The 27133-nt window shown below is 41.0% G+C and overlaps 1 protein-coding gene and 1 non-coding gene across 5 annotated transcripts in view; both read left to right on the plus strand.

The window, feature by feature from the left end:
• PHACTR4 (phosphatase and actin regulator 4) overlaps nucleotides 1–27133 on the plus strand; it is a 110986-nt gene that overhangs the window by 38198 nt on the left and 45655 nt on the right. Inside the window, exon 1 of one of the 4 annotated variants that reach the window (XM_044237577.1) lies at nucleotides 17641–17917. The exons of the other annotated variants lie outside the window; for them this stretch is intronic. Coding sequence (XP_044093512.1) covers nucleotides 17872–17917 — 46 coding nt within the window. The 5' untranslated portion in view covers nucleotides 17641–17871. Of the gene's footprint in view, nucleotides 1–17640; nucleotides 17918–27133 lie in introns of those variants that run through there. 4 annotated transcript variants of the gene reach the window in all.
• On the plus strand, nucleotides 2032–2170 carry LOC122901422. Its single transcript, XR_006383481.1, has one exon. It is a non-coding gene; the product is annotated as a U4 spliceosomal RNA (small nuclear RNA).

A 27133-nucleotide genomic window follows, 5' to 3' on the forward strand; every position in this document is an offset into this window, starting at 1 on the left:
CCCACTCCGCCTGCTTGTGTTCTTTCTCTCGTTTCTCTCTCTAATAAGTAAATAAGGTTTAAAAAATTTTTTAAAAAATAAAATAAATGACCTTTCATGGTAGGCCTTTGACTTGACTGAAAAACAGCATAGTATGTACAAGACTGCGTTTGAACATCAGAGGAGTCCAGAACACATGCATGTGCACATGCGTGTGCACATGCACACACACCACATACCCCCCGCCACACATACACACGCGCGCACACACACCCCCCACACCCCCGTAATGGAGGCTTCCGTTACAAGAAGGATAGCAGTATAATGGATTGTTTGTGGAATGGTGCCAGCGGCTTTCAGTTCCTTACTGAAGATTTGGTTTTTTTCCCTTATCAAACCAGTGTTTTTCTGTTAGTAGCCAGAACAACATCAGATCAGATTGTAGTCTGTAGCTACTGCTTTCCATTTTTTCCACTTTATAAGATTAAATACTACATTTGACTTGACTATTTAAATATTTAAAATTTCATATTTAAATTCCCTTTGATGATTCTATATCTTGTTTTACCTCAATAATCTACCCAAATAATTTAATTGCTATAAAACAGGTGGGTTTGGCTGCTTTCTTTTGTCCATTTCCCACCTCCAGGCCCCAGAGGTCAGTCTCTTCCTTTTTCAGTTTAGAGCTCAATAATCAAAAGGTTTGAATAGCAAGAGCCCTTGTTATATCTGAAATAATAAAAGAAAGAAGTGGCACCCAAGAAAATACATTCTTGCTAGGTGGAGCTTGGCCAGTACTAAAGGGATGTGCTTGTTTAGTTCTGGTTTTAATCTCCTAATGTATCCAAGGCCAGTGTCTTAACATCAGTTACAGTGAAGTTCAATTAGATTTGCTTGATCATTTATTTTCATACTCACTGTATACCCTCACTTCACCAAAAGATGAAAAGGTTGGATGGTTGGATGACTGGCTGGCAGACCAATTCATTAATTCATTCAATAAATTTTTGTTGGCACACTGCCCTAGCTCCCATGGAGGAGAAAAAAAATGAGTAAGATACTGTTTGAACTCTCAAAGAGGAGGTTAAGAACTGTCAGTGTGAGGCAGAATGAAGAAATGTTTTTATACATACACAGAGAGTTGTGTTACTGGAATTTTATGTCATCTTATTCAGCATGACTTGTATAAGGAAGTTATTAAAACAAAACTTGCTTGTATAGCTATATATTTCCTTTTCTATATATGTGTTCTTTGAATAGTTTGGTGGTGATTCCTCTTTTTTTCTTGCCCCTCCCCCACCATGGTGATTTCTTTAAGGAGAATTTTTGTTGTATTTGTCTTGTGTTAAGAGAATTTGGAGAACATGGGGAAATAGGAAAAACTAGGGACTTCCTAATTACCTTAAAGATACAAATAGAGGCTTCTGTGTAGTATAGTCAGTTAAGCCTCTGACTCTTGATTTCAGCTCGGGGGATGATCTCAGGGTCCTGAGGTCCAGCCCCAAGTCGGTTTCCATGCTAAGCAGGGAGTCAGTTTGAGGTCCTCTCTCCCCCTTCCCCTCCCACCCACATTCTTTCTTCTATCTCTCTCTCTCTCTCTCAAATAAGTCTTTAAAAAAAGATGTAGAGGGGCGCCTGGGTGGCTCAGTTGGTTGGGCGACTGCCTTCGGCTCAGGTCATGGTCCCGGAGTGCCGGGATCGAGTCCCGCATCGGGCTCCCGGCTCCATGGGGAGTCTGCTTGTCCCTCTGACCTTCTCCCCTCTCATGCTCTCTCTCTCTCACTCTCTCTCTCAAATAAATAAATAAATAATATTACCAAAAAAAAAAGATATAGAGAGACAGTACCTGGTGATGAAACATAGTTTTATATTGCTAATAATGCCCCCAGAGTGGGTTAAAGGTGCATCAGTAATTGTGTCTCTCATGAAACACTGGAGCTTGAGTACTTTTGTTGTAGGTTTAATTTGAGGAGTGGTAGAAATGTCTCTGTCCAAAATAGCCAATTTTTCTTGATTTTAGACCTTTCATTTATTTTCTAAGAAATTCCTCTAAGCTTTGCGCAGTGGCAGTATCGTAGCCAATGAGGTTTATCCGAGGCGCGATTATTGCTAATAGAAATTCCTCTAAAAATTGGTTTTATGATAAGAAGCATTATTCTTATTGGTGGCCGTACTGGAAATGTCAGGGATGAGCCAAGAGAACAAATATTTGTTTATTTTAACAGTGCCATTTTGGACAGTTTAAATAACTGCTCTGCTCCCGAATTTTATTTCTGTTAAAGTAATGACTCCTAGGGTTTTTCTCTAAGGTTAAAAATAAATTGTGTAAGGGCGCCTGGATGGCTCAGTCGTTAAGCATCTGCCTTCAGCTCAGGTCATGATCCTGGGGTCCTGGGTTCAAGCCCCGCATCAGGCTCACTGCTTGGCGGGAAGCCTGCTTCTCCCTCTTCCACTCCCCCTGCTGTGTTCCCTCTCTTCCTCTCTCTCTCTGTCTGTCAAATAAATAAAGAAAATCTTAAATTAAAAAATTAAATAAATAGGGTGCCTGGGTGGGTCAGTGGGTTAAGCCGCTGCCTTCGGCTCAGGTCATGATCTCAGGGTCCTGGGATCAAGTCCCACATCGGGCTCTCTGCTCAGCGGGGAGCCTGTTTCCTCCTCTCTCTCTGCCTGCCTCTCTGCCTACTTGTGATCTCTCTCTCTCTCTCTCTCTCTCTGTCAAATAAATAAATAAATCTTTTTTTAAAAAATTAAATAAATAAATAGTGTGAATTCAATGTATGTTTATTTCTACAATGTATTAGTAGGAGTAGAGATTCACCTCCAGATTACTTAGATACAGACTCCAGCTTTGCCATTTACAAGTGCTGAACTCACTGGACAAGTTTAACCCCTGTGTGGCTCAGTTCCCTCATCTGTTAAGTGGAATAATAAATGGAATCCTTTTTATGTGCTTGTTGTGAGAATTAGATTAATTAATACATGTAAAACACTTAGAACAGGAGCGCCTGTGTGGCTTAAGCTGGTTAAGCGTCAGCCTCTTGATTTCGGCTCAGGTCATGATCTCAGGGTCATGGGATAGAGCCCTGGTCTGGCTCCATGCTGAGTGTGGAGTCAACTTGAGATTCTCTCTCTCCTTGTGCCCCTCTCTCTGCTCCTGCTGGTGTGTGCTCTCTCTCTCTCCCCCTCTCTGAAATAAATAAATCTTAAAAAAAATAATAATACAGTCCCAGCCATTATAATACATGCTCTTAATGTTAGCTATTACTATTCATAGACAATGAGAGGAAAGAATGCATGGGAAATTGAACTTACTCTTTCTAAGGTTTAGCTTTCTTCTTCATCAGATCTTTTGTTAGAGATGTTCATATGTAACAAAATAGATAATTTAGTATTATTTTATTTCTTCATGTTCTGATTTTTCTAATGGAAACTTTTACCATGTAATGAAATGATTAGGAAACACTGATGAAGGGGAGAAAAAGCAGAGATAAGAAATCAGCTTTGAGTGATTAAAAACTCCTAGTGCTATTTTAGTCCTTGTAACTTAACTGTTTCTCTTAGAAACTAGAAGAGCAGAGGAGGGGTTGGGGGAAGGGTGTTAATCAGTTTTTTATAAATCTTAAAACAACTATAATCAAAATATTGTGTTGCTGTAAGCATATGGCAGTGAATTTGTGCTAACATTTAACCCAGATCTTGCAAGATAATTTCAATTATGCCTATCTTTTTCTTTTTTGTCATGAAAATTGTTAAGCGATTTATTGTAGTAAGTTTATTACCTACAAACCTAGCAATTTCCCCAACTAAATACTCCGTAACCTGAAAGGGTACCTATAGGCTGAAATGGTGAAAGATCTAATTTTTCCCTTTGCCTCTCTCCATTGTTTTCAAATATTTATTGAATGCCTACTATATGCTGAGCAGTATGTTACTTTTTGAGACTATAAATACAATTTCTGCTTTCAAAGACTGTAGGAAGGACAGGTACATAAATAAGTAATTAAAACAAAAGTAATGTGTACCCCAAATGTAGAGGTATATTCAAGGTGACTTTGGAGCACAGAAGAGGGATAACTAACTCAGTCTTAAGTACCAAAAGGTAGATGTCCAAAGAAGGCTTCAAAGAGGAAATGATACATAAACTGGAATTTGAAGGAAGAGGAGTTAGCCAGATGAGGGATTGTGGGGAGGGAGAGGACTTTCCGGGCAGCTAGAACAGCAGATGCATAGGTAGGTAGGCCCTGGAGAACATGTCACAGCTTAGGAATTCCGAGTGGTGCAGTGGGGCTGAAGACTCCTCCTAGGACTGAAGATGAGCCGGTCTGGGAGAGGAATGAGAGAGAGAAGAGGCTTGCTAGGAGACTGGGGTCAGGGTTTGAAGGATTTTTTGGTGAGCTGTAAAGAACATTGTTAAATTTGTGCTGTTACAAACAGCACTTCTGAGGACAGATAAGAAAGGAGTAAAGCTGGAGGCAGCGAGAAGTAAGCTGTCACTGCCCAACAAGCGCCCAGAGGACGACGTTCAGACTGAAAGCTGTGCTCCACCAACAGATTCTGTCAGACTGGGAAGATTTATAAAATCGTGTAAAGATACAGAAGACTTTTTGCCCCAAGTGAATGAATCCCAGAATTATTTCAGCCCTGTATCTTTTTTCCTACCCTTCACTACAAATCCATACAACAGACTGGTTATAAGCTTTTCCTTTCCTTGGATTTTAGGACAGAGGGTATTCTGAAGGCCCTTGGTGCGTAGGCCTGGTAACCAGGGGAGTGTTCAGTAGCTAATTGGATCCTGTTACATTAGGGCTTTTTCAAGAAAATAAATTGCTTTTTTTTTTTTTTTTTAATTTGACCCAGAGAAAGAGATCACAGGTAGGCAGAGAGGCAGGCAGAGAGAGAGGGGGAAGCAGGCTCCCCTCCGAGCAGAGAGCTCGACACAGGGCTCAATCCCAGGACTGTGAGACCACAACCTGAGCCAAAGGCTGAGGCCTAACCCACTGAGCCACCCAGGCGCCCCAAGAAAATAAATTATTTTTAAGCTGAAAAACAATAATCACATTTGCATCTTGAAAGACTTTATTTGGTGACTACCTTTTGATGGCATCAGTAGTGCTGATAAAGATTATTAGCTTTTCCTAAAGGTTAGAGTAGGATGCGGCTAATTGCTTTAGCATAGACAGGTGAGCAAAAGTGCATGTTGACCATATTTTCTCTGACCTCACTGGATAGTTTTCCTAAAGTGTTGATGGGTTTCCCTGTTACTTTTGTTCTTTAAGATTTTTACTGTACTTTAATTTAAAACGAGATTTAGAAGTAGTTTTGGTATAATCTAAAATATTCTCCTCTGTGCTTCCTCTCCCAGAATCTGTGGTTGTGAAAGATTGAGGGTTTTGAGGGAAGAGAGTGGTACAAAAGTGGTGGATACCTCATACATGGAAATCAAAGAATAAAGTGGGTTTGAATTACTGGCTGGTGTGAGTTTGATAGAAACCCCACCGACACGGTCATCCTTGGTTCCTATTGGAGGAATTGCTGTTGACTCATAGTGTAGCCAGGTGCTGATTACTCAGAATTTTTATTTAGTAGACGATGAAGGCTTTATTCTCCTGCTTTATTCTTTAAAAAAAAAAAAAAATGTTTAAGGGGCACCTGGGTGACTCAGTGGTTTAAGCCTCTGCCTTCAGCTCCGGTCATGATTTCAGGGTCCTGGGATCAAGCCCCACATCGGGCTCTCTGCTCAGCGGGGAGCCTGCTCCCCCCCACCCCGGCCTGCCTCTCTGCCTACTTGTGATCTCTCTCTGTCTATCAAATAAATAAATAAAAATCTTTAAAAAAAAAAAAAAAGAATGTTTAAGGGGATTCCTTGTTAGACATTCCTGAATAACTATTACAAATATGATAGCTGTTATCTGACATTTATGGTATTCTTACTGAGTATGTGGCTCAGAATATTCCTTGGTCATGTTTAGATTTCTTTCTCTCTTGAAGTGAGATTGAGGGCGAGATGAGTTAGAAAGAGTTATGAAAGAGAGACGGAAGGAGAGAAGCGGCAGTGGCTAAGAGTCATCTCTGAGTCACCAGCACTGAATGCCAGTTCACTGGGGAACACCGGGTTTGTTTCCAAACCCTGGGATGGGCAGCTCTTTGACTTCTGACTCTTCAGTTTCACACATCACTGATAACTTCTGGTTCCTTAATAGAGGCTGCTGGGACTTTGTTTTTATGAATATCATATTTTATAAAGTACCTTTTTCTTTCAAACTCATCATCACTTTCACTGTAATTCCTAAAATCTACTTTCAGCCCATGAAAAAGTACTATTTGGAGTAGAAAGAATAGTAAATGGAAAGCCAGTAAGATGGAGGTGTATTAACTTCCAATCGATAACAAACACATGTAATTCTTAGTAAATCTTTAAAAAAAAAACAAACCATTTTTCCTTAGGCTTTGAACTTTTGTTAATATTCAAAGACTAACTGAGTTATTACTACCAAAAGTATTAATTCAGTTGCTAAGGAAAGAGTATTCATAGCTCACTAGTTAGTGCTGTATAAAAAGAAACATTTTTTTTAACTGTTGGGTTCCCTCCACACATAGTGTGTTTAGTAGGTGGTGCTTAGTGGTTGGTGCCATGGAAGACAGACACCATACACTGACAGATTCTGTCAGACCGAGATTTATAAAATCATGTAAAGATACAGAAGACTTTTTGAGATAACTAGGCTTCCTAGTGGGCTTTAAAAACCCTTTAGTTTCAGCAGGTCCAATAGAATGTTCTGCAGTGAGGGAAGTGTTCTGGATCTGCAGTGTAATGGCCATCTGTGGTTATTGGGCATCTGAAATTTGGCTAGTACAACCGAGGAACTGAATTGCAAGTTGTGTCTAATATAAGTACATTAAATATTAATAAATTTAAATTATCATGTGGAGCTAGTGACCATAGTATGAGGCAGTGCCTCTTTAGGTATTTGAGAACTGAACAGCACCTTTGACAACCATTACTTCAGTGACCAGTCATTAAAATATACCCTATTGTAATATACTTTATTGTAAGTATAAAATATTCTGTAGTGTAATAAATATGTACCTTTGGAAGTGTCATCTTTTATTTTGCTTCTGTTAGAACTGAAGGAACTACAGTATAGGTATACCTCAGAGATAATGTGGGTTGAGTTCTACACCACTGCAGTAAAGCAGCTATCACAATAAAGTGAGCCAAATGAGTATTTTTGTTTCCTAGTGCACATACGTTCACACTATTCTGCAGTCTGTTATTAAGTACACAGTAGCTTTATGTTTAAAAAACTAATGTATACATTTTATTTTATTTTTTAAAAAAGATTTTATTTATTTATTTGACAGACAGATCGCAAGTAGGCAGAGAAGCAGGCAGAGAGAGAGGGAGAAGCAGGCTCCCCACCGAGCAGAGAACCCGATGCAGGGCTCAATCCCAGGACCCTGAGATCATGACCTGAGCCGAAGGCAGAGGCTCAACCCACTGAGCCACCCAGGTGCCTCTAAAAAACTAATGTATACATTTAAAAATTTTTTTTATCTTTAAAGGTTTTTTTTTCAGAAAAGAGAGAAAGAGAACAAAAGCAGGGGCAGCTGCAGGCAGAGGGAGAAGCAAGCTCCCTGCCAGCAGATAGCCTGATGTGGGACTTGATCCCAGGACACTGGGATCATGACCTGAGCCCAAGGCAGAGGCTTCACTAACTCATCCACCCAGGCATACCACATCTTATCTTAAAAACACTTTGTTGCTGGGCCAACAGGGTGGTTTAGTAAGCATCTGATTCTTGGTTTCTGCTCAGGTCATGATCTCCTGGGTCATGAGATTGAGCCCTGTGTGGGGCTCTGCACTCTGTGGGGAGTCTAATTGAAGATTCTCTCCCTCTCCCCCCACTCTCTCGCATGCTCTCGCTCTCTCTCTCTCTTTCTCAGATAAATATTTAAAAAAATATTTTGCTACTGGAAAAAAAAAAAAATACTTTAGGGGCACCTGGTGGCTTAGTTGGTTAAGCAGTCTTCACCAGGAACAGATTCCATCTCAAGAAACCACATTCTTGGAGTGCCTTGGTGGCTCAGTAGGTTGAGCCTCTGCCTTCGGCTCAGGTCATGATCTCAGGGTCCTGGGATCAAGCCCCATGACAGGCTTCCTGCTCGGCGGGGAGCCTGCTTCCCTCTCTCTCTCTGCCTACTTGTAATCTCTGTCTGTGAAATAAATAAATAAAATCTTTAGGAAAAAAAAACAAAACACCACTTTCTTTGCTCATCACTAAGAAGCACCTCCTCATCTGTTCAAGTTTGATCATTAGATGGCGGCAATTTAGTCCCGTCTTCAGGCTCCATTACTGACTCTAGTTCTCCTTCTTTTAACACCACATCTGCAGTTACTTCCTCCACTGGAGTCTTGAACCTTTCAAAATTATCCAGGAGGGTAGGAATCAACTTCTTCCAGAGTCCCATTAGTGTTGTTATTTGAACAAACCCTTCCCATGAATCACGAGTGGGTTGTGGTTTTTTTTTTAAGTAAGTGTTCTTAATGGCATGTAGATTGCTGAATCCTTTCCTGTAGACTTTCATTTTACTTTGCCCAGATCCATCAGAGGAATCACTGTCTATCACAGCTACAGCTATACAAAATACATTTCTTAAATAATAAGGCTTGAAGGTTAAAATTACTCCTTGATCCATGGGCTTCACAATGGATGCCGTGTAGCGGGCTTGGAAAAAAGTTAATCTCACTGTACATCTCCATCTGAGCCCTTGGGTGACCAGGTGCATTGTCAATGAGCAGTAATATTTTCAAAGGAATTTTCTTTCTAGGCAGCAGTTCTCAAGGTTAGGCTTAAGATATTTCGTAAACCATGTGGTAAACAGATGTAATGTCATCCAAGTTCTGTTGTTCCCTTTGTAGAGGACAGGCAGAGTAGAGTTAGCATAGTTCTTAAAGGCCCTAGGATTCTTAGACTGGTCAGTGAGCACTGGCTTCTACTTAAAGTCACCAGCTCCATTAGCCCTTGACAAGAGAGTCAGCCTATCCTTTAAAGCTTTGAAGTCAGGCATTGATTTTTCCTCTCCAACTGTGAAAGCCCTAGATGGCATCGTCTTCCAATTTAAGGCTATTTTCATTGACATTGAAAATCTGTTTAGTGTAGTCACCTTCGTTAGCTGTCCTAGCAAGATCTTCTGGAGAACTTGCTGCAGCTTCCACAACACCATTTGCTGCTTCTCCTTGCATTGTTATGTCATGGAGATGGCTTCTTTCCTTAAACCTCATGAACCAACCTTTGCTAGCTTCAGACTTTTCTTCTGCAGCTTTCCTCACCTTTCTCAGCCCTCACAGAATTGAAGAGAGCTAGAGACTTTCTCTGGATTAGGCTTTGGCTTAAGTGAATTTGTGGCTGGTTTGATCTTCTATCTAAACCACTTGGACTTCCTCCTTATCAGCAATAAGGCTATCTTGCTTTCTAATCATTCATGTGTTCACTGGAGTAGCACTTTTAATTTCCTCCAAGAACTTCCCTTTGGATTTACAACTTGGCTAACTCTGGTACAAGAGGTGTAGCTTCTGGCCATTTTGGTCTTCCACACGCCTCCTTCACTAAGCTTAATCATTTCTAGCTTTTGATTTCAAGTGTGAGACTTGTGACTCTTCCTTTCCCTTGAACATTTGAAGGCCATTGTAGGGTTATTGATGGGCCTAATTTCAATAATGTTCTGTCTCAGGGGCTAGGGAGTCCTGAGGAGAGGGAGAGAGATGGGGGAATAGCCAACTGGTGGGTGGAGAGGTCAGAATCCACACAACACGTATGATTAAGTTCACAGTCTCATGGGGGCCTCGTGGTGCCCCAAAACAGTCACAATATTAACGTCAAAGATCACTGATGATAGATCACTATAACATATTATAATAATGTAAAGTTTGAAATATTTCAAGAATTACCAAATGTGACACAGAGACCCAAAGTGACCAAATTCTGTTGGAAAATTAGTGCCAATAGACTGGCTTGACACAGGGTTGTCACACACCGTCAGTTTGTAAAAAATGCAGGATCTGTGAAGCACAATAAAATGAGGTCTGCCTAAGCAAGGAAGATGACAGAGGAAGTTAATTGGGGAATTTATTTACTTCAGGTCTTTATTTTCATGTCATCTGCCCAGTGAGGCCCTTCTCACACAGTTTGTCATGTAGCACAACAGTTAGCCCACTTGTTTCCCTTTCCTGAGTAGTTTTTCTCTATCATCCTTATTACCATCTGACATCTTAGAAAGAAGGCATGGGTTTTGGGGTTTTTTTTTTGTTTTTTGCCACTGTATTCACTATGGTGTCCCCAACACCTGGAATAATATCCTGATACTTTAGAGGTGCTCTGGAAATATTTGTGAAATGAATAAATAAGACTTGTGGTTTCCCAATAATAATCCAATTCATTAAATAGCTATTTTGCATTGTATGGCAAACACTGAGCTAGATTCGTTATAATAAAGTGCACCATGGCCACTGCTCTCTTCCGTATTAAACCACATCTTCGAGGCATTACTTGAAACATAACATTGAATTGGTTAAGTCAATGGTTTGACTCTGCCGTCAAATTTCAGAAGCACAGGGGAGCTTGGCAATAATTTGATGTCATATGATGGGTTGAAAGTTCCATCGGTGTCACTTACAGCCTCTTCCCACCTCCCTCAGCCTCACAGCCTATGAATCTTTTGGTCCGTTTCTTTTCCCCCACATCTTCTCATCTCCATTCAGCTAATTCTCACTTCTGTCCGGGCCTACCTTTCCCACTGCCCCTACTGCATTCTGACTCTGCAAATCCTTAACCCAACTGTGAAAAAACCCTTTCATCTTTATTAACTGAAACTTTCCTGTTTAATACATTTCTTTCCACTCTTTCCCCAGTTCTAGAAGCATCTCCTGACCCCTAGGGCATCCTTAAGAATTTACCATCTTGGGATGCCTGGGTGGCTTGGTTGAGTGGCTGCCTTTGGCTCAAGTCATGATCCCAGGGTCCTGGGATTGATTCTGGGATTGGTCTTCGTGCTCAGCAGGGAGCCTGCTTCTCCCTCTGCCTGCTGCTCCCCCTACTTGTACTCTCGTGTACTCTCTCTCTAGCTAATAAATAAAATCTTAAAAAAAAAAAAGAACTTACTGTCTTTAAAACAAAAACTTGAAGAGAAAGCGAAAAGGCAGAATCTGTGTAGCACCAGGGTTCTAGCCTGAGGTCTCCCCTTGCACAGAGCAGAAAGCAGTCCTGTGGCGTGACTTCCCTTTCTTTCTCCCATAAACACAGGCCAGCTCATTGTAGGCTCTCAGACATGCGCATTACTGGAGACCTGCCCTTTGGATTGACTCTGTGACAGAAAAGCCTATCAGAACCTCCTGAGTTTTTCCTGAAGAACTATGGTATTTGTATTTAAACACTGGGTGGGGGGAATCATTTCATAAAGAATCTAAGTGGGATGAGAGGGAGCCAAATATTTTAGGCAGCTTCACTCATCCGACTCTTTTTAGAAATTCTCTTTTTTAATCCTCACAACGTCTTTGAAATTCTGTCCATCTTGCAGATGTGGTAACTGAGGCTCATGTAAGTTAAGTAACTTGTTCAGAGTTGCCTAATCAGTAAATGGGAAAGCTGAAATTTTACGGTTACTTGTGACTCCAGAGCGTCTGCTCTCTTTCTGTAGAATTTATTTTTTTTTAAGATTTTATTTATTTACTTGAAAGACAGAGATCACAAGCAGGCAGAAAGGCAGGCAGAGAGAGAGGAAGGGAAGTGAGAGGAAGGGAAGCAGGTTCCCTACTGAGTAGAGAGCCCAATGAGGCGCTTTATCCGAGGACCCTGGGATCATGACCTGAGCTGAAGGCAGAGGCTTTAACCCACTGAGCCACCCCACGTGCCCCGCTGCTTTCTTTCTTTTTAAGATTTTTTTTTTTTTAATTTATTTGACAGACAAATCACAAGTAGGCAGAGAAGCAGGCAGAGAGAGAGGGGGGAAGCAGGCTCCCTGCTGAGCAGAGAGCCCGATGCGGGGCTCGATCCGAGGCTCGATCCGAGGACCCCGTGATCATGACCTGAGCCAAAGGCAGATGCTTAACTCACTGAGCCACCCAGGCGCCCCCGGCTGCTCTCTTTCATTGGTAAGCCATGTTGCCTTCTGGAAGTCAGGGTAGTCAGGCAGCAAGAATTACCCTATTGGATGCAGAATAGGAAGCAGGTGTGTTTACTTTTGCATCCAATGAAGCAGCTACAGAAAGAAACTGGTGTCATCTGGGGTAAATAAGATGAGTATCCAGTGATACCAGGGGCTCTGTCTTAACAGTTTCTGTCGCTTTCAGCCTGTTCTTCAGGCTCATTCCTATGAAGCCCACGTGCTTTCTGCTGAGGATCTTGAGCCTAATAGTAGTGATTATGTGGGGTTTTATATAAACATTTACCTGACAGATTTGTCTCCTTTGAAAAAAGTTACTACTTGCAAAGCATACATTCTCAAAAACCATCACACATTCTCAAAACCCAACAGGCCATTCCCCCCCCGCCCCCGCAAAAGCAAGAATTTCACAGCAATTCTCTGAGTTGTTTCGAACGATTTCTTCCAGCCTCCATCTATAGCATTTTCCCCCTTAATTGCCTTTTCTCACTAGATATTTTGAGCAAAGCTTAAAATTGAAGAATGTTGTTTCTTCCCTTTGTCCAAGGTTACTAAATATTGGTTGCATGTCCACTATGCCCTGGGTTGTGTGAAGCATTGAGGGTTTAAAGATAAATACATCACTGTTCCTGCCCAAGAGAAGTTTCTAGCCTGTAAGAGAGGTCAGAAGATCGTTGCAATTTAAGGTGATATGTCCAGCACAATCAGTCATAATCAGCTCTTTACCTCTCCAGTCTTGTCTTAATGCTTGTATCTTTTTCTCACCTCTGTCATCTCTTCTGTGACTGATTCTCTTTGATCTTAGCTCCAACTTCTTTTGAGATATTTTCTTTGATCTCTCAGGGCAAAGCTAGACACTCCCACCCCTACCAGTCTGTTTGCATAGTTCCTAAGTACTGATTATTATAGATCCTATTTACTTGAGCTGTCAACACTTTAAGGGCTAAAACTTGTTTTTAGCACCAACACATTGCTGGGCGCATAATCAATGATCAGCAAACCTTTATTGGAATTCTGCTTGAATGACAAAAGGCTCATTAGAGTGGAAGCAACGTTTGAGCCAGTTCTTAAAGGATGAGTAGAAGCTCCATAGAATCCAGGCCAAGTGAAGGATTTGTGCAAATAGATGAGGCCTTGAAAAGTTTTTACAACTGCCTGACAAGGCTTTCTAATTTCCACATGGAGTTTGAGAAACAGGTTATTGTCGGATGTTATCTCCTGTAACTATCCAGAGCCAGCCAGACTAGATTAGAGTTACATCATGGGGTAAAGAAGAAGAAGCTGCTCCCTCCCCCAGTTATAGATCCAGAAGTTGAAAATCAGACCTTTTCTTCAGTATGTATCTTTGTGACCTATCAGTACTCTCTGTTGGTCATCTTTCCTAGAGGGAAGTGACTTTCTTCCCAGCCTTTCATAAGAGCTCACCTCCTTGAGACATCTCAGGCTGGGAGAAAGTAGTACACCAAGATAAACTGAGGGAGATGTGATTAAAATCACTAAGAATTTATTCTACTAAGTAATCCTACTTATACTGGTACTTCAACATAGAAGTATATTTAAATGAACGCATTATGCCCCTGGGGTTGATCTTATAAACTGCTTATTGAAATATAAGTCATAGTGGCATGTTAGTGTGTGATATGACCTGCTTGCCAACAAAGGCTTTGGAGTTATAAATGTCTCTAAGAGTTCTGTGTTTTCGTTTGGTTTTTTTAGATTCTGCTTATTTATTTGACAGAGAGAGAGATCACAAGTGGGCAGAGAGGTAGGCAGAGAGAGAGGGGGAAGCAGGCTCCCTGCTGAGCAGAGAGCTGGATGCAGGGCTCAATCCCAGGACCCTGAGATCATGACCTGAGCTGAAGGCAGAGGCTTAACCCACTGAGACACCCAAGAACCCCTAAACGTCTCTAAGAATTTTGAATGCCTTGCTCTTTATAGGTTACTTGCAGTGTTTAGAAGCAATTCCTTATTTTTTTTTAAGATTTTATTTATTTATTTGACAGAGAGACATGACAAGTAGGCAGAGAGAGAGAGGAGGAAGCAGGCTCCCCTCCAAGCAGAGAGCCCGATGCAGGACTCGATCCCAGGACCCTGGGATCACAACCACAGCCGAAGGCAAAGGCTTAACCCACTGAGCCACCCAGGCGCCCTAGAAGCAATTCTTTAAAAAAAAAAAAAAAAATGAAGCTCTGGTTAGAGGGCTTCAAGTGCTGTCTTTGCATATTAAACTTTATTTTTATAAGGCCTTTTGCTCTTTCCATAAATATAATAGGAAGAGATTCACAAATTTTAATATCACTTACCCTCCTTGGGGCAGTAAGCTGTGGAGGAAATGTACTCTAAAAAGAAAGTATCTTTTATAGGTGACAATTAAGAAATAGTTGTCTACTTCCTATAAAGTTAAAATGAGATTGCCCTTTGCATTTTTTAAAAAAGATTTTATTTATTTACTTGACAGAGATTACCAGTAGGCAGAGAGGCGGGCAGAGAGAGATAGAGAGGAAAGCAGGCTCCCTGCCGAGCAGAGAGCCGGATGAGGGGCTCCATCCCCAGACTCTGGGATCATGACCTGAGCCGAAGGCAGAGGCTTTAACCCACTGAGCCACTCAGGCACCCCTGCTTTTTTTCTTTTTTTTTTTTTTTTTAAAGTTGACTCCAAACTCACAGCCCGGCGATTGAGACCTGAGCTGAGATCAAGAACCAGCCGCTGAACCAAGTGCCCCATCCTTTGCGTTTCTAACATGTATTACATGGAAAACTAGAATGAACTCAAGGCTTTGATTGTTAAATTTTATGTTTTTTTTCAAGATTTTATTTATTTGAGAGAGAGAGAGAGAGCACAAGCAGGCAGAGCGGCAGAGGAAGAGGGAGAAACAGGGAGCCCGATGTGGAGCTTGATCTCATAACCCTGGAATCATGACCCCAGCCAACAGCAGACGCTTAACCGCTTCACCCCCTGAGCCACCCAAGCACCCCAGTTGTTAAATTTTAAAGTCATCAGTGGACCAGTATCTTCCTCTCTCTCTCTCTCTCTCAGCTTGCCTGCTTACCAGTTAGCACCAAGTAAATATTGATTGTTGGAATGAAACTGAAACAGGCTGAGTAGCGATTGTGTATCAGCTTGGTGCATAGGCAGCAGAATGATCAGAGAAATTTGTGTTGTAGAGAATGGGCTTCCTTGGAAAATGAATATATCTTTAGGAAATAGGTATTTCCTTGACCATTTACACAAGCGCCAAAGTAAGTCCTGGGGTTAGCATTGGGAGACTTGGGTTTCAGTCCTGTCTCTGAGCAAGGCAGTTAATGGTCACTCAGAATGCTTTCATTCTTTTAAGTTTTATTGCCACCTTCACAGTGCTCTAGAATAAATAATGAGCCAAGCCGAGCCAGGCATTAAATTTAGCAGGTGGTAAACTGGAGCTATACCAGGATCCATAAATCTATTGTTGTAGTCTTGTATGGTGCTGTCAGCATAAACTGAATGCTGTAGTGCCGTTTCCGGTTTGTGCGTGTGTGTGAGTACGCACTGTTCCATCTGCTTAATGTTTTGTACAACAGCCCTGATTATGTTCGGACTTCCTCCTTGATCTGCTTCTTCCAGTTTGCTCTCTGGATGCATGATACAAAAATGTCATCCTCTTCCGTTTCTGACTAACCTCTTTGTAATGACTGAGTTTTTGCCATCTACCATTGTTCACTGCTTCTGGCCCTTCCTTTCTTGACTTGTTTTTTTTTTTACAGCTGTGATCCTTGGTGCTTGCATTAATTGTGAGTGTTCCATGTGCCAGGCACATTGCAGAGGGCTTTATTTATGTTCATGTCATTTAGTCCTTACACCTGCCTTGTGCTGCTAAGCGTGGTTATGCCCCACTTTACAAATCAGAAAACTGAGACGCAGAGGTAAAGGTACTTGCCTAGTTTTAACACCTAGTGATAGATCTGGAATTAAATTTTCAGTTGCCTTCAGAGCTCTCCTCCCCTTTTTTTTTTAATTTTGTCATTTATTTTTTAAGATTTTTATTTATTATTTGACAGAGCACAAGCAGGGGGAGCAGCAGGCAGAAGGAGGGGAAGAAGCAGGCTCTCAGGACCCCAAGATCATGACCCAAGCCGAAGGCAGGCACTTAACCAGCCGAGTCCCCTTGGCACCCCTAAAGCTCACCCTCTTAAGCATATGCTGTGTCATGGCCACGATGATGCAGACAGTGGTGGTGACGACGATTACAATACTTTGTTGAGCACCTACTGAGTTCTGGGCAGTGCATTTGACACATTTTGCCTCCCCATTTTATAGTGTAGAAGCTGCAGTTACACAGGCTCTGCTGATAGGTAAGTGCCAGAGTTTAAAGGCTTTGGGCATTCGTACATTAGAGCATTCTTTCAATATGTTTTTCCTTTTTAATGGTCTACATAATGTTTTTCTGACTACTACCAGTATGAGCAATTAAATATTGCCCAAGTTTCTCTGCACTTCTTTTCTTAACCACTGTCTTGGCATTATCAGTTTCTTATTTGTTACCTTTGGGTTTTTTAATTTTTTTGTTTTTTGGGGTTCTTTTTTTATCTACATCAAAAGCAGATAATGGGGATAAGATAATGGGAGGCAAAGGAGAAGGTGTTAAGAAAAGGCAAAAGGAAAGTCCAAATGCTAGAAATTATTCTGTGATCTCAGTTTGGAAAACGAAGATTTAAACTAAAACCTCTTGTTTTTTAGCAGCTGTCATTTGTTGAAGGACTTTGGCACTTAAAAATAAAAATTCATCAAGCTGTGTCTTTAATATTTATGTGTTTGGGCTACATGTAAATTAGTTATGTTATAAAAAAAAATAAAAATCAGTATGCAAGCTGGACCTTCAGTTACTGCATGGGGTTAGCTGCTATTTCCTTGTATTATAAGCAACATGTAGGGTTACTCCCAGTAGTTTTTGTAATCCCCAAGATCACATGGTGGTTACTGAGCTTTAGCAGAAACAGAAATGTTGTATAATATCTTCCAAACGTTTATTTCAAGTTTACTATTTTAGTAAGGAAAATGTTCAGAACTGTTTCTTTTTATTTTTAGAAAAGGTATATTCAGTCCTAAAATATCCTTCCTGATGTTATTAATTCCCCAAGTATAGATCAAATCCTGCCTTGGGTATGCCACTTAGAGCGAGGAAATACTACGATTTTAGAGCAAGCCGTGAAATGTGAGAACAGTCGAGACTTCTGAGGCAAGCCTGTATTGAACACATACCTTCAAGTTGAATTCTACGCCCATCAGCCTGCTGTGCATAACCCTGATGTTTTCTGTATGATCACGTTTGCAAGTTCTTCGGTAGGCTCCTGAGCAGGCTCCCATTCTTCTGTGGCGGGGAGTCTGGAGAGCTGCCGCCAAGCTCCGGGTCAGGAAAAGTAGGTGTGGCTTTTTAGGGCTGTGCCGCTCCTGTAGTTGGCAGGTCCCCTCCCCTTCCTGCACTTGAGCTCTTCACAGTGTGCGCTCTGGAATGACAGGCATTCCTGTGTGCGGAGAGCCAGAGTGAAGACATATTTGTACGAACCCCAAGTGTCCAGGCCGGGATACGGGGAGCAGAAACTCCAGCAGATTAACTGACCTCATGCCGTTTCCTGATGTCTGGCAGTGACACTGAGAGAGGAGTGCCTGTCCCTTCTCCATGTGGATTTATCTTTTAAGAAAAGTTTTCTTTGCTCCGGGACAGTTTGTTGTCGTGAAACACATCAGACAATTTAATCATGGGGCAAGCTGACGTCTCCAGACCGGTAAATCCAGATGCAGTTGGTGAGTAATAGAAGGCAAGGAAACAAAATCTTGACAGAGGCAAGGCAGATGAATAGGTGAAATTGAATACTTTATAGGAAGTTGAATGTTGTGAGGATTTTGTTGTTTATAACTTTAGGATGTTTACAACTTCGTAAAGAGTGAATGAAATTTTGTAAGTTGTTTTTCACTCAGTTATATTAATTTACTGCTCATAGTTTTGTCTTACTTGATCCCTTTGGAGTTTTTTGTTTTTTGTTTTTTAATAATACTGCTAGGAAACCATCTATTAAATTCTTGTTCTTGGAGAAGATAAGTACTACAAGAAGTCATATTTAGAATTCGGTGTTGTTTTACTAGCTTCCTGCAGAACTTGAAATATGTATGGCCTAGAACTAGAACTGTTGACTTCTATAAATGGGACCATTTTCAAGAATTGTCATAATTTCTTAGACTCAGCTATACATTCTCCAAGTAAGTCTCCAGCTCTTCCCATTGTGCTAGAATTTTCATTTTTCATAAGGCAGTTCTTTGGTATAAACATTTCTGAAGTCAGTGCTTTACTTTTGAAGTGTTATTGTCTCGGAGATAGTTAGAGACCAAGCTGGTTAATTCCAAGTGTAGCTTAAGAGTTTCAAGGCTTGTAAGTGAAGTCAAAGTCCATGGTCGCTGTAGACTCGTTTTCCCAGCTGTGGGGTTTTGTGAAAGACGAAGACATAAAGGTGGGAAAAATGCTCTAAGTGGAATTGTTAAAGGGTTGAACATATAAACGAAGTGAGGGAAAGCCTGGGAATCCTTTCGTGACATTACACTTAAAAAAAAAAAAAAAAGGGCGCCTGGGTGGCTCAGTGGGTTAAGCCGCTGCCTTCAGCTCAGGTCATGATCTCAGGGTCCTGGGATCGAGTCCCGCATCGGGCTCTCTGCTCAGCAGGGAGCCTGCTTCCCTCTCTCTCTCTCTCTCTGCCTGCCTCTCCGACTACTTGTGATTTCTCTCTGTCAAATAAATAAATAAAATCTTTTAAAAAAAAAAAAAAAAGATTTACACCTTCTCTTTGATTTAGGAAGCACCAGAAAACATGTTCAGTCCTAGGCTGCTTTTTTTTTTTTTTTTTCCCCCAGAAATGAAAAACATTGATGACTTTAAAGAAAAGTTTAAAAGTGTGAGAACACAGGTAACATTCTCAAATGTCTTGTGATTTAATATTATTTAATTTCTAAAAGGGTGTTTTCCTGGTGAGAACTTGCCAGATGAAATTCCTACAGAGTATTTTTCATGTTTTACAGGAACTAAAGCACGTGGATCACAGAGTGGATCATTAAGCGACAGATTTTTAGGACCAAAGTCAGGACTTGATTCACTTTACCTTGATCACCAGCAATTTTTAATTTTTTTTTAAAGATTTTATTTATTTACTTGACAGAGATCACAGCAGAGAAGCAGGCAGGGACAGTGGCAGGGGGTGGTGGTGGGGAAACCAGGCTCCCCAGGATCCTGGGATCATGACCCGAGCCGAAAGCAGAGGCTTTAACCCACTGAGCCACCCAGGTGCCCCAATTTTTAATTTTTTTAAAAAAATTTTAATGAAATGTTTTATAAATAGAAAAAGAAAAAGGCATAGGGAAAAATATAAATAAAGGAACCTCTGCAGCCCCTCCCCAGCTTAAGAAATGGAATTAAAAAGAGAGATCCCACCTCATCCCCTATCTCTCTGCCTGCATTCCCTTGTGATGACACTTTGTTTCTGTGCTCTCAGAGGTAACCACTCTCCTGAATTTGGTAAATTCACTTTGGGGCTAGTAAATTCTCCTGTCATTCTTGATTAATAAGGATAAATAAGGATCTAGACATTTATCTATGAGATGGCAATGAATTCATTTCCAAGAAATGGGTAAGGATGTTTGAAAAGCAAGAAATGGGTAAGGAGGTTTAACTTACTAGTAGGTTATAACTAACTTAGGAAAAATGCCCATCTAATATCGATATATAAAATAACTCATCTGAGTAGGTAAAGTTTGATATATTTATTTGTTAAAAAGTGAGCATCAAATTTATCAGTTTTTCTACCAATAGTCCTTAGAAGAGACCCATGAAGAAAAAATAGAAATCACTCAGGTACTTCAGATTTTTATGTTCTCTCTAGATTTAACTTTTGGGTTTTATTTCCTATTTCCTCGATGATTCATAGGTGGCTGTAAGCTATTTTAGTGGACAGACTGCATTCTATTATATTTCTTTTCTTTCTTTTTTTTTAAGATTTTATTTATTTATTTGATAGAGAGATCACAAGTAGGCAGAGAGGCAGGCATAGAGAGAGGAGGAAGCAGGCTCCCTGCTGAGCAGAGAGCCCAATGCCGGGCTCGATCCCAGGACCCTGGGATCAAGACCTGAGCCGAAGGCAGAGGCTTAACTCACTGAGCCACCTAGGCACTGCTTTTCTTTCTTTTCTTTTCTTTTCTTTTTTTTTTTTAAAGATTTTCTTTTTAAATAATCTCTCCACCCAGTTTGGGGCTTGAACACACAACCCCGAGATCAAGAGTCTCACACTCCACTGGCTGGGCCAGACAGATGTCCCAATTATAGTTCTTATAATTCAGGATTTATTCTATTTGAGCAAACCAGAGCCAGGTCATGAAGGGTCAACACTGACAACTTTGAGGACTACATCACTGGTTTAAAGGCTTTTACCAGGGGCACCTGGGGGCCTCAGTGCTAAGCGTCTGCCTTCGGCTCAGGCAGGCTCCCTACTCCATAGGAAGCCTACTTCTTCCTCTCCCACTCCCCCTGCTTCTGTTCCCTCTCTCACTGTCTCTTTCTCTGTTGAGTAAATTTTTAAAAATCTTAATAAGAAAAGGCTTTTACCAAACTTAACTGTTTCTTTATGAAATTTAAAAAGCATTTCAGTGAATGGGCATGTGAAAAGTCTTACCAGATTCTTTGGAAGGATAAATGTACAAAGTAAATGAAGATTTAAATCATTTTTTACAGTTCATGGCGCCTGGGTGGCTCAGTGGGTTAAGCCGCTGCCTTCGGCTCAGGTCATGATCTCAGGGTCCTGGGATCGAGGCCCGCATCGGGCTCTCTGCTCGGCAGGGAGCCTGCTTCCTCCTCTCTCTCTGCCTGCCTCTCTGCCTGCTTGTGATCTCTGTCAAATAAATAAATAAAATCTTTATAAAAAAAATCATTTTTTACAGTTCTAGGCCTATAATATAGTAGTTTTGAGCTTTTGAGACTGATGGTACTGGGGCACCCGGCTGGCTCAGTTGGTAGAGCATGAGACTCTTGGTCTTGAGGTTGTGAGTTCAAGTCCCATTCTGGGGGTAGAATTTACTTTAAAAAAGTAATAAATGGGGCACCTGGGTGGCTCAGTCATTAAGCATGCCTTCGGCTCTGGTCGTGATCCCAGAGTCTTGGAATCAAGCCCCGCATCAGGCTCCCTGCTCAGCAGGAAGCCTGCTTCTCCCTCTCCCACTCCCCCTGCTTGTGTTCCCTCTCTCACTCACTATGTCTCTCTCTGTCAAGTAAATAAAATCTTTTTAAAAAACTAATAATAAAATTCATGGTACTAGGTTGGGCACCCAGGTGTCCCCTAATTGATTATTTAAATACAGAGAAGGAATTTATGCTGTAATATCCATTCAAAGAAATTAAGTTATCCTCAGTGGTTTGTATAAAAATAATCATCCTCAAGTGAAATATGTCCATAGCAGAAGCCTTTATATTTTCTCAAATAAAACTTTCAAGTAGAGGCACCTGAGTGCCTCAGTCAGTTAAGCGTCTGCATTCGGCTCAGGTCATGATCCCAGTGTCCTGCCTGCTTCTCTCTCTCTTTCTCTTTCTCTCTCTGTGTCAAATAAATAAGGTCCTTTGGGAGAAAAAAAAAACCTTCAAGTAATAATACTTTGTATTTCTTGATCAACATAAAATCTGTTTCTGTCTTCATTAATATCCTTTACTATGTATCACATTAAAACAGCCAGCTAATTGTAATTAGCACACATCCTTAAATTGCGCACAAGACCAAAGAATTTTATTTTATTTTATTGTTATTTATTTTTTAGAGAAGGAAGGGGCAGAAGAAAGGAGAAGGAGAATCCCAAGCAGGCTCCGTGCCCAGCATAGATCCCCGAATGAGGTCAATCTCATGACCCTGAGGTCATGACCTGAGCTAAAATCAAGAGTCAGTCACTTAACGGACTGAGCCACCCAGGTCCCCAAGACCAAAGAATTTTAATAAATTCTAGTCTGAAATTTTCTTTCTCTCTGCCTTTCTGTTTTACATCTTTGTGTTTGTGGGTTTTTTTTTTTTCTTTTTGACCTTTTGTTTGCCTCTCATTCACTAATTATACATTTTTTTTAAACATTTAGATAAGAATGTATTGCTTTAAAAAATACAGTATTATAGGGGCGCCTGGGTGGCTCAGTGATTTAAAGCCTCTGCCTTTGGCTCAGGTCATGATCTCAGGGTCCTGGGATTGAGCCCCACATTGGGCTCTCTGCTCAGCAGGGAGCCTGCTTCCTCCTCTCTCTCTCTCTGCCTGTCTCTCTTCCTGCTTGTGAGCTCTGTCTGTCAAATAAATAAATAAATCTTTTTTAAAAAAATAGATACAATATTATAATATTTCCTCTTTTCTACATTCATTTTCCATCACCATTTGATTCATTTTGCTCTAAAATTTGTAGTTATGGGTGATGATGGAGTCATTTGGGGCAAGGTGATTTAGAAACATGGTTATTTGGAGGCAAAAATCAGTAAGGAGATTGTTGGATGAATAAAATCTAGGGTAGCTATGTAACAATATTAACAGAGGAATAAATAGTAGGTGGGTTAATTAAAAATAAACTACTTCGGGGTGCCTGGATGGTTCAGTCATTGGGCATCTGCCTTTGGTTCAGGTCATGGTTCCAGGGTCCTGGGAACAGGCCTCATGTCGGGCTCCCTTCTTGGTAGGGAGCCTGCCTCTTCCTCTCCCACTCCCCGTGCTTGTGTTCCCTCTTGTGTCTGTCTCTGTCAAATAGATAAATGAATAATCTTTTTAAAAAAAATAACACTTTGAAGAAAAACACTTGGCATTATTTGGTCATGAGAATTAACAAAAACATTTTTCATACTCATCTAGGTGTAACAATAAATGCTTTCTTCTGAGAAAAAAGGAATAGTCACACTTTCCACATGTAATCAGGAATGAGGAGGAAGCAATTAGTATAGGGGTCTGTCATGGACTCCTTATAGGATTTTTGGTATCAAGTGTAGACTACCAACCAAAAATTATTGCCCCTTCTCTGTTCCGGTGGATTTTCTCAGTAGCTCCTTTTTTACTTGCAGGGAAACTTTGGAAAGTTTAAGCCTTTTTTCCATGAGAGAATATATTATTTTCTGACACCTCACTATAAAACCTTACTCTCAATTTGGAATTTTTATCAAAAAAGCATACACATCAGGTTGCCAAGGGCATCCCGTCTTGTTGCAGTCATGATCAGATCATGATACTTTACTGGAGCTGGAATCCCAGACCTATCTGTCCCTGCAGATACAGAGCAAGATCTTCTCCCTGACTATCTTCTTCAGCTCTTTGCCCATATTTCTTTCCCGAAGGTCAGAACTTTACAGCATTTCCAAGGGAAGTTGTGGGCGTGCTCTAAACAAAGCCTGCTTTGTTCATTAGCAGCAGCTTTTGCTTTCTGTACTTTTGTTATAGTTTTCTAAAACAGTTCTTTAAATCCAACAATAATCCTCTTTTAGAAGGCAAAAAATGAATAAATGCAATAGTGTAAGTACCACAAATTACTGTTCTCCATTTACAAAGTTTTGATGTTGTTAAAATGCTTGTATAAACACAAGATCTTTTTCAAACTCCGTGGGTGTAAAAAAAGAAAAACACAGATTAGATTATAAAAATAATTGATCACAGTCAATTATGGTATACAGTCAAGTCAAGCTGTATACCTTAAACTTAAAAAAGATAATTGTGGGGCACCTGGGTGGCTCATTCAGTTAAGCTTCTAACCTTTGATCTCACCTCAGGTCTTGATCTCAGGGTTGTGAGCTCAAGCACAATGCAAATTTTTTAAAAATTCTTTTAAAAATAATTGATGACTTCTTGATAAGGAAGTATGTATCTTGTTGCACAAAACTATAGATTTTTAAATTTTGGACAAAAAATCTGGTTATTGGGGCGCCCAGGTGGCTCAGTGGGTTAAGCCTCTGCCTTCGGCTCAGGTCATGATCTCAGGGTCCTGGGATAGAGCCCTGCATTGGGCTCTTTTCCTGTCGGGAAGCCTCTTTCCCTTTCTCTGTCTCCCTGCCTCTGTGCCTACTTGTGATCTCTCTTTCTCTGTCAAATAAATAAATAAAATCTTAAAAAAAAAAAAACAAAACTGGTGGGGCGCCTGGGTGGCTCAGTGGGTTAAGCTTCTGCCTTCGGCTCAGATCATGATCCCAGGGTACTCTCTACTCAGCCGGGGAGCCTGCTTACCCCCTCTCTCTGCCTGCCTCTCTGCCAACGTGTGATCTCTGTCAAATAAATAAATAAATAAATATTTTAAAATAAATAAATATTTTGAAAGACTGATTATTATAAAAGCTCTGTGGGCAAAAGGAGAGAGCTTTATGTACTTTAAACATTTTAAAACTTAATAAGGTACAAGAAATAGAGGTGGAACTGAGACACGATCATTTTGTTGCTTATTGCCAAGCCTAATGAAGGGAGGAGGGTAGTGAAGGCTGTTCTAAAAACTAAGTCTTCTGTTGACTCCAGTTGCCTGTGCCTTACCTTACCATCCAACACGGATGATTAAGAATTGGTTATAGAGGGGGTGCCTGGGTGGCTCAGTAGATTAAAGCCTCTGCCTTTGGCTCAGGTCATGATCCCAGGGTCCTGGGATCGAACCCCGCATCGGGCTCTCTGCTCAGCAGGGAGCCTGCTTCCCTTCGTCTCTCTCTGCCTGCTTCTCTGCCTACTTGTGATCTTTGTCAAATAAATAAATAAAATCTTTTAAAAAAAAAATTGGTTATAGAGGCTCCTGGGTGGCTCAGTCGGTTGGACGTCTGACTCTTGATTTCGGCTCAGGCCACGATCTAAGGGTCATGAGGTTGAGCTCCCCGTTGGGCTCACAGTCAGCCTGAGTCTGCTTGCGCCTCTCCCTCTGCTCTTCCCCCAGCTCATGTTCTCTCTCTCTCTCTGTTTCTCTCAAATAAATAAATAAATAAATAATTTTGTTTTGGAAAATCCTGAAGACTTGATTCTAAATCAGATTCTAAAACCTCCTAGGGCTTTTTGTTTAACCCTGTTTTATCCTTATCACTAGCAAGTAATGTAGATACACGTAACTACAGCTAATAGTTACTTCATCTGAAGAAGACGGTGTTACATGATTTTTAATAATATTATACATTTATTTAAAAGTCACCCCAGAAATTCATCTGAAACAACTAAACTGAAACTAAAAAGCCTGAATTAAATGTTGATGAGGAGGGCGCCTGGGTGGCTCAGTGGGTTAAAGCCTCTGCCTTCGGCTCAGGTCATGATCCCAGGGTTCTGGGATAGAGTCCCACTTCGGACTCTCTGCTCAGCGGGGAGCCTGCTTCCTCCTCTCTCTCTCTCTCTCTCTCTCTCTCTCTACCTGCCTCTCTGCCTACTTGTGAACTCTGTCAAATAAATAAATATCTTTTTTAAAAAATAAAAATAAATAAATGTTGACGAGGAAAAACCCGAGGGCTGAAAAAGAAAGTACTAGAACTCTGTATAATACATGGTGTAAGAAACAAGCCTATGAAATTTGAGGTGCTACAACTTGAGTGAGGGAGTAGGTAGTTTAAATACAAGGGCATAGTGTCCAGGTACTACTCAAATCAGAAACTCCAAAGTGTAATTTGGCTAGTTATCTTCCTTTCCTAACATCCACTACCTCCAAGAAACACCAAGACCTCCAATTCTAACGTGCTTTCCTTGTGGGCTGCAGCTGCATGATTCAAAGAAAAAGGTGTTTTCTTTAAAACACAAAATCATAAAACTATAGCCAGTATGATAGACCCAGTGTTCTGACAAACAAAGGGAAGCAAGGAGGAAAACTACCTTGTTTTGGCTCTCATGGAAAACAGAATGGAGCCGTAGGGCCATTTTATTTATTTTTTTAAAATATTTTATTAATTTTATTTAGGGGCGCCTGGGTGGCTCAGCGGGTTAAAGCCTCTGCCTTCGGCTCAGGTCATGATCCCAGGGGATCAAGCCCCGCATTGGGCTCTCTGCTCGGCGGGAGCCTGCTTCCCCTCCTTCTCTCTCTGCCTGCCTCTCTGCCTGCCTGTGATCTCTGTCTGTCAAATAAATAAATAAAAATCTTTAAAATAAAAAATTTTTTTTAAGATTTTATTTATCTATTTGACAGAGAGCACAAGCCAGGGGTAGCAGCAGTTTACCGACTGAGCCACCCAGACACCCTTCCATAGGGCCATTAATTTAAGCAGAAACAAGAGCATATCCAAATGTGACTCCAGGCCTGTATTTTTGTGTTTAAATTGGAACTGGAGAGAGATGTTCATAAAATCAAAGTGGTTGAGAAGTGGTTGATGTGCAAATTCGCTTAGGAACAATTTCAAATTCACTTCTCTCAGCCCTTTATTTGTGAGTACAGAATAAATTTGAGGTGTAATCATGCCATTAAAAATTTTTTAAAGGGGGGCACTTGGGTGGCTCAGTCAGTTGAGCATCTGACTCTTGATTTTGGCTCAGGTCATGATATCTATCTGTATATATAAGCTAGAAAGAAGAAACACTAATTTCCATAATTATACCAGCAAAATATTTACTTTTTGGTTTAGCTCCTTCCATTCTTCTTTTTAACATATTTTGGCATAGTTTAGATAATATGATGTGGATGATTTACATATAGATTTAAGTTCTGCTTTTTTTTTTTAAGATTTTATTTATTTATTTGAGAAGGAGAGTGCATGAGCCGGGGTAGGGGGTGGCAACAGAGCAGAGGGAGAGGGAGAAGCTGAAGCAGACTCCCCACTGCAGGGAGCCAGACATGGGTCTTGATCCTAGGACCTGGAGATCATGACCTGAGCTGAAGGCAGACAGGCCTAAAAAAAACCATTCTAGGGCGCCTGGGTGGCTCAGTGGGTTAAGCCGCTGCCTTCGGCTCAGGTCATGATCTCAGGGTCCTGGGATCGAGTCCCGCATCGGGCTCTCTGCTCAGCGGGGAGCCTGCTTCCATCTCTCTCTCTCTGCCTGCCTCTC

Source organism: Neovison vison, chromosome 2 (genome assembly GCF_020171115.1).
Source record: "Neovison vison isolate M4711 chromosome 2, ASM_NN_V1, whole genome shotgun sequence".
Taxonomy (NCBI): Eukaryota; Metazoa; Chordata; class Mammalia; order Carnivora; family Mustelidae; genus Neogale; species Neogale vison.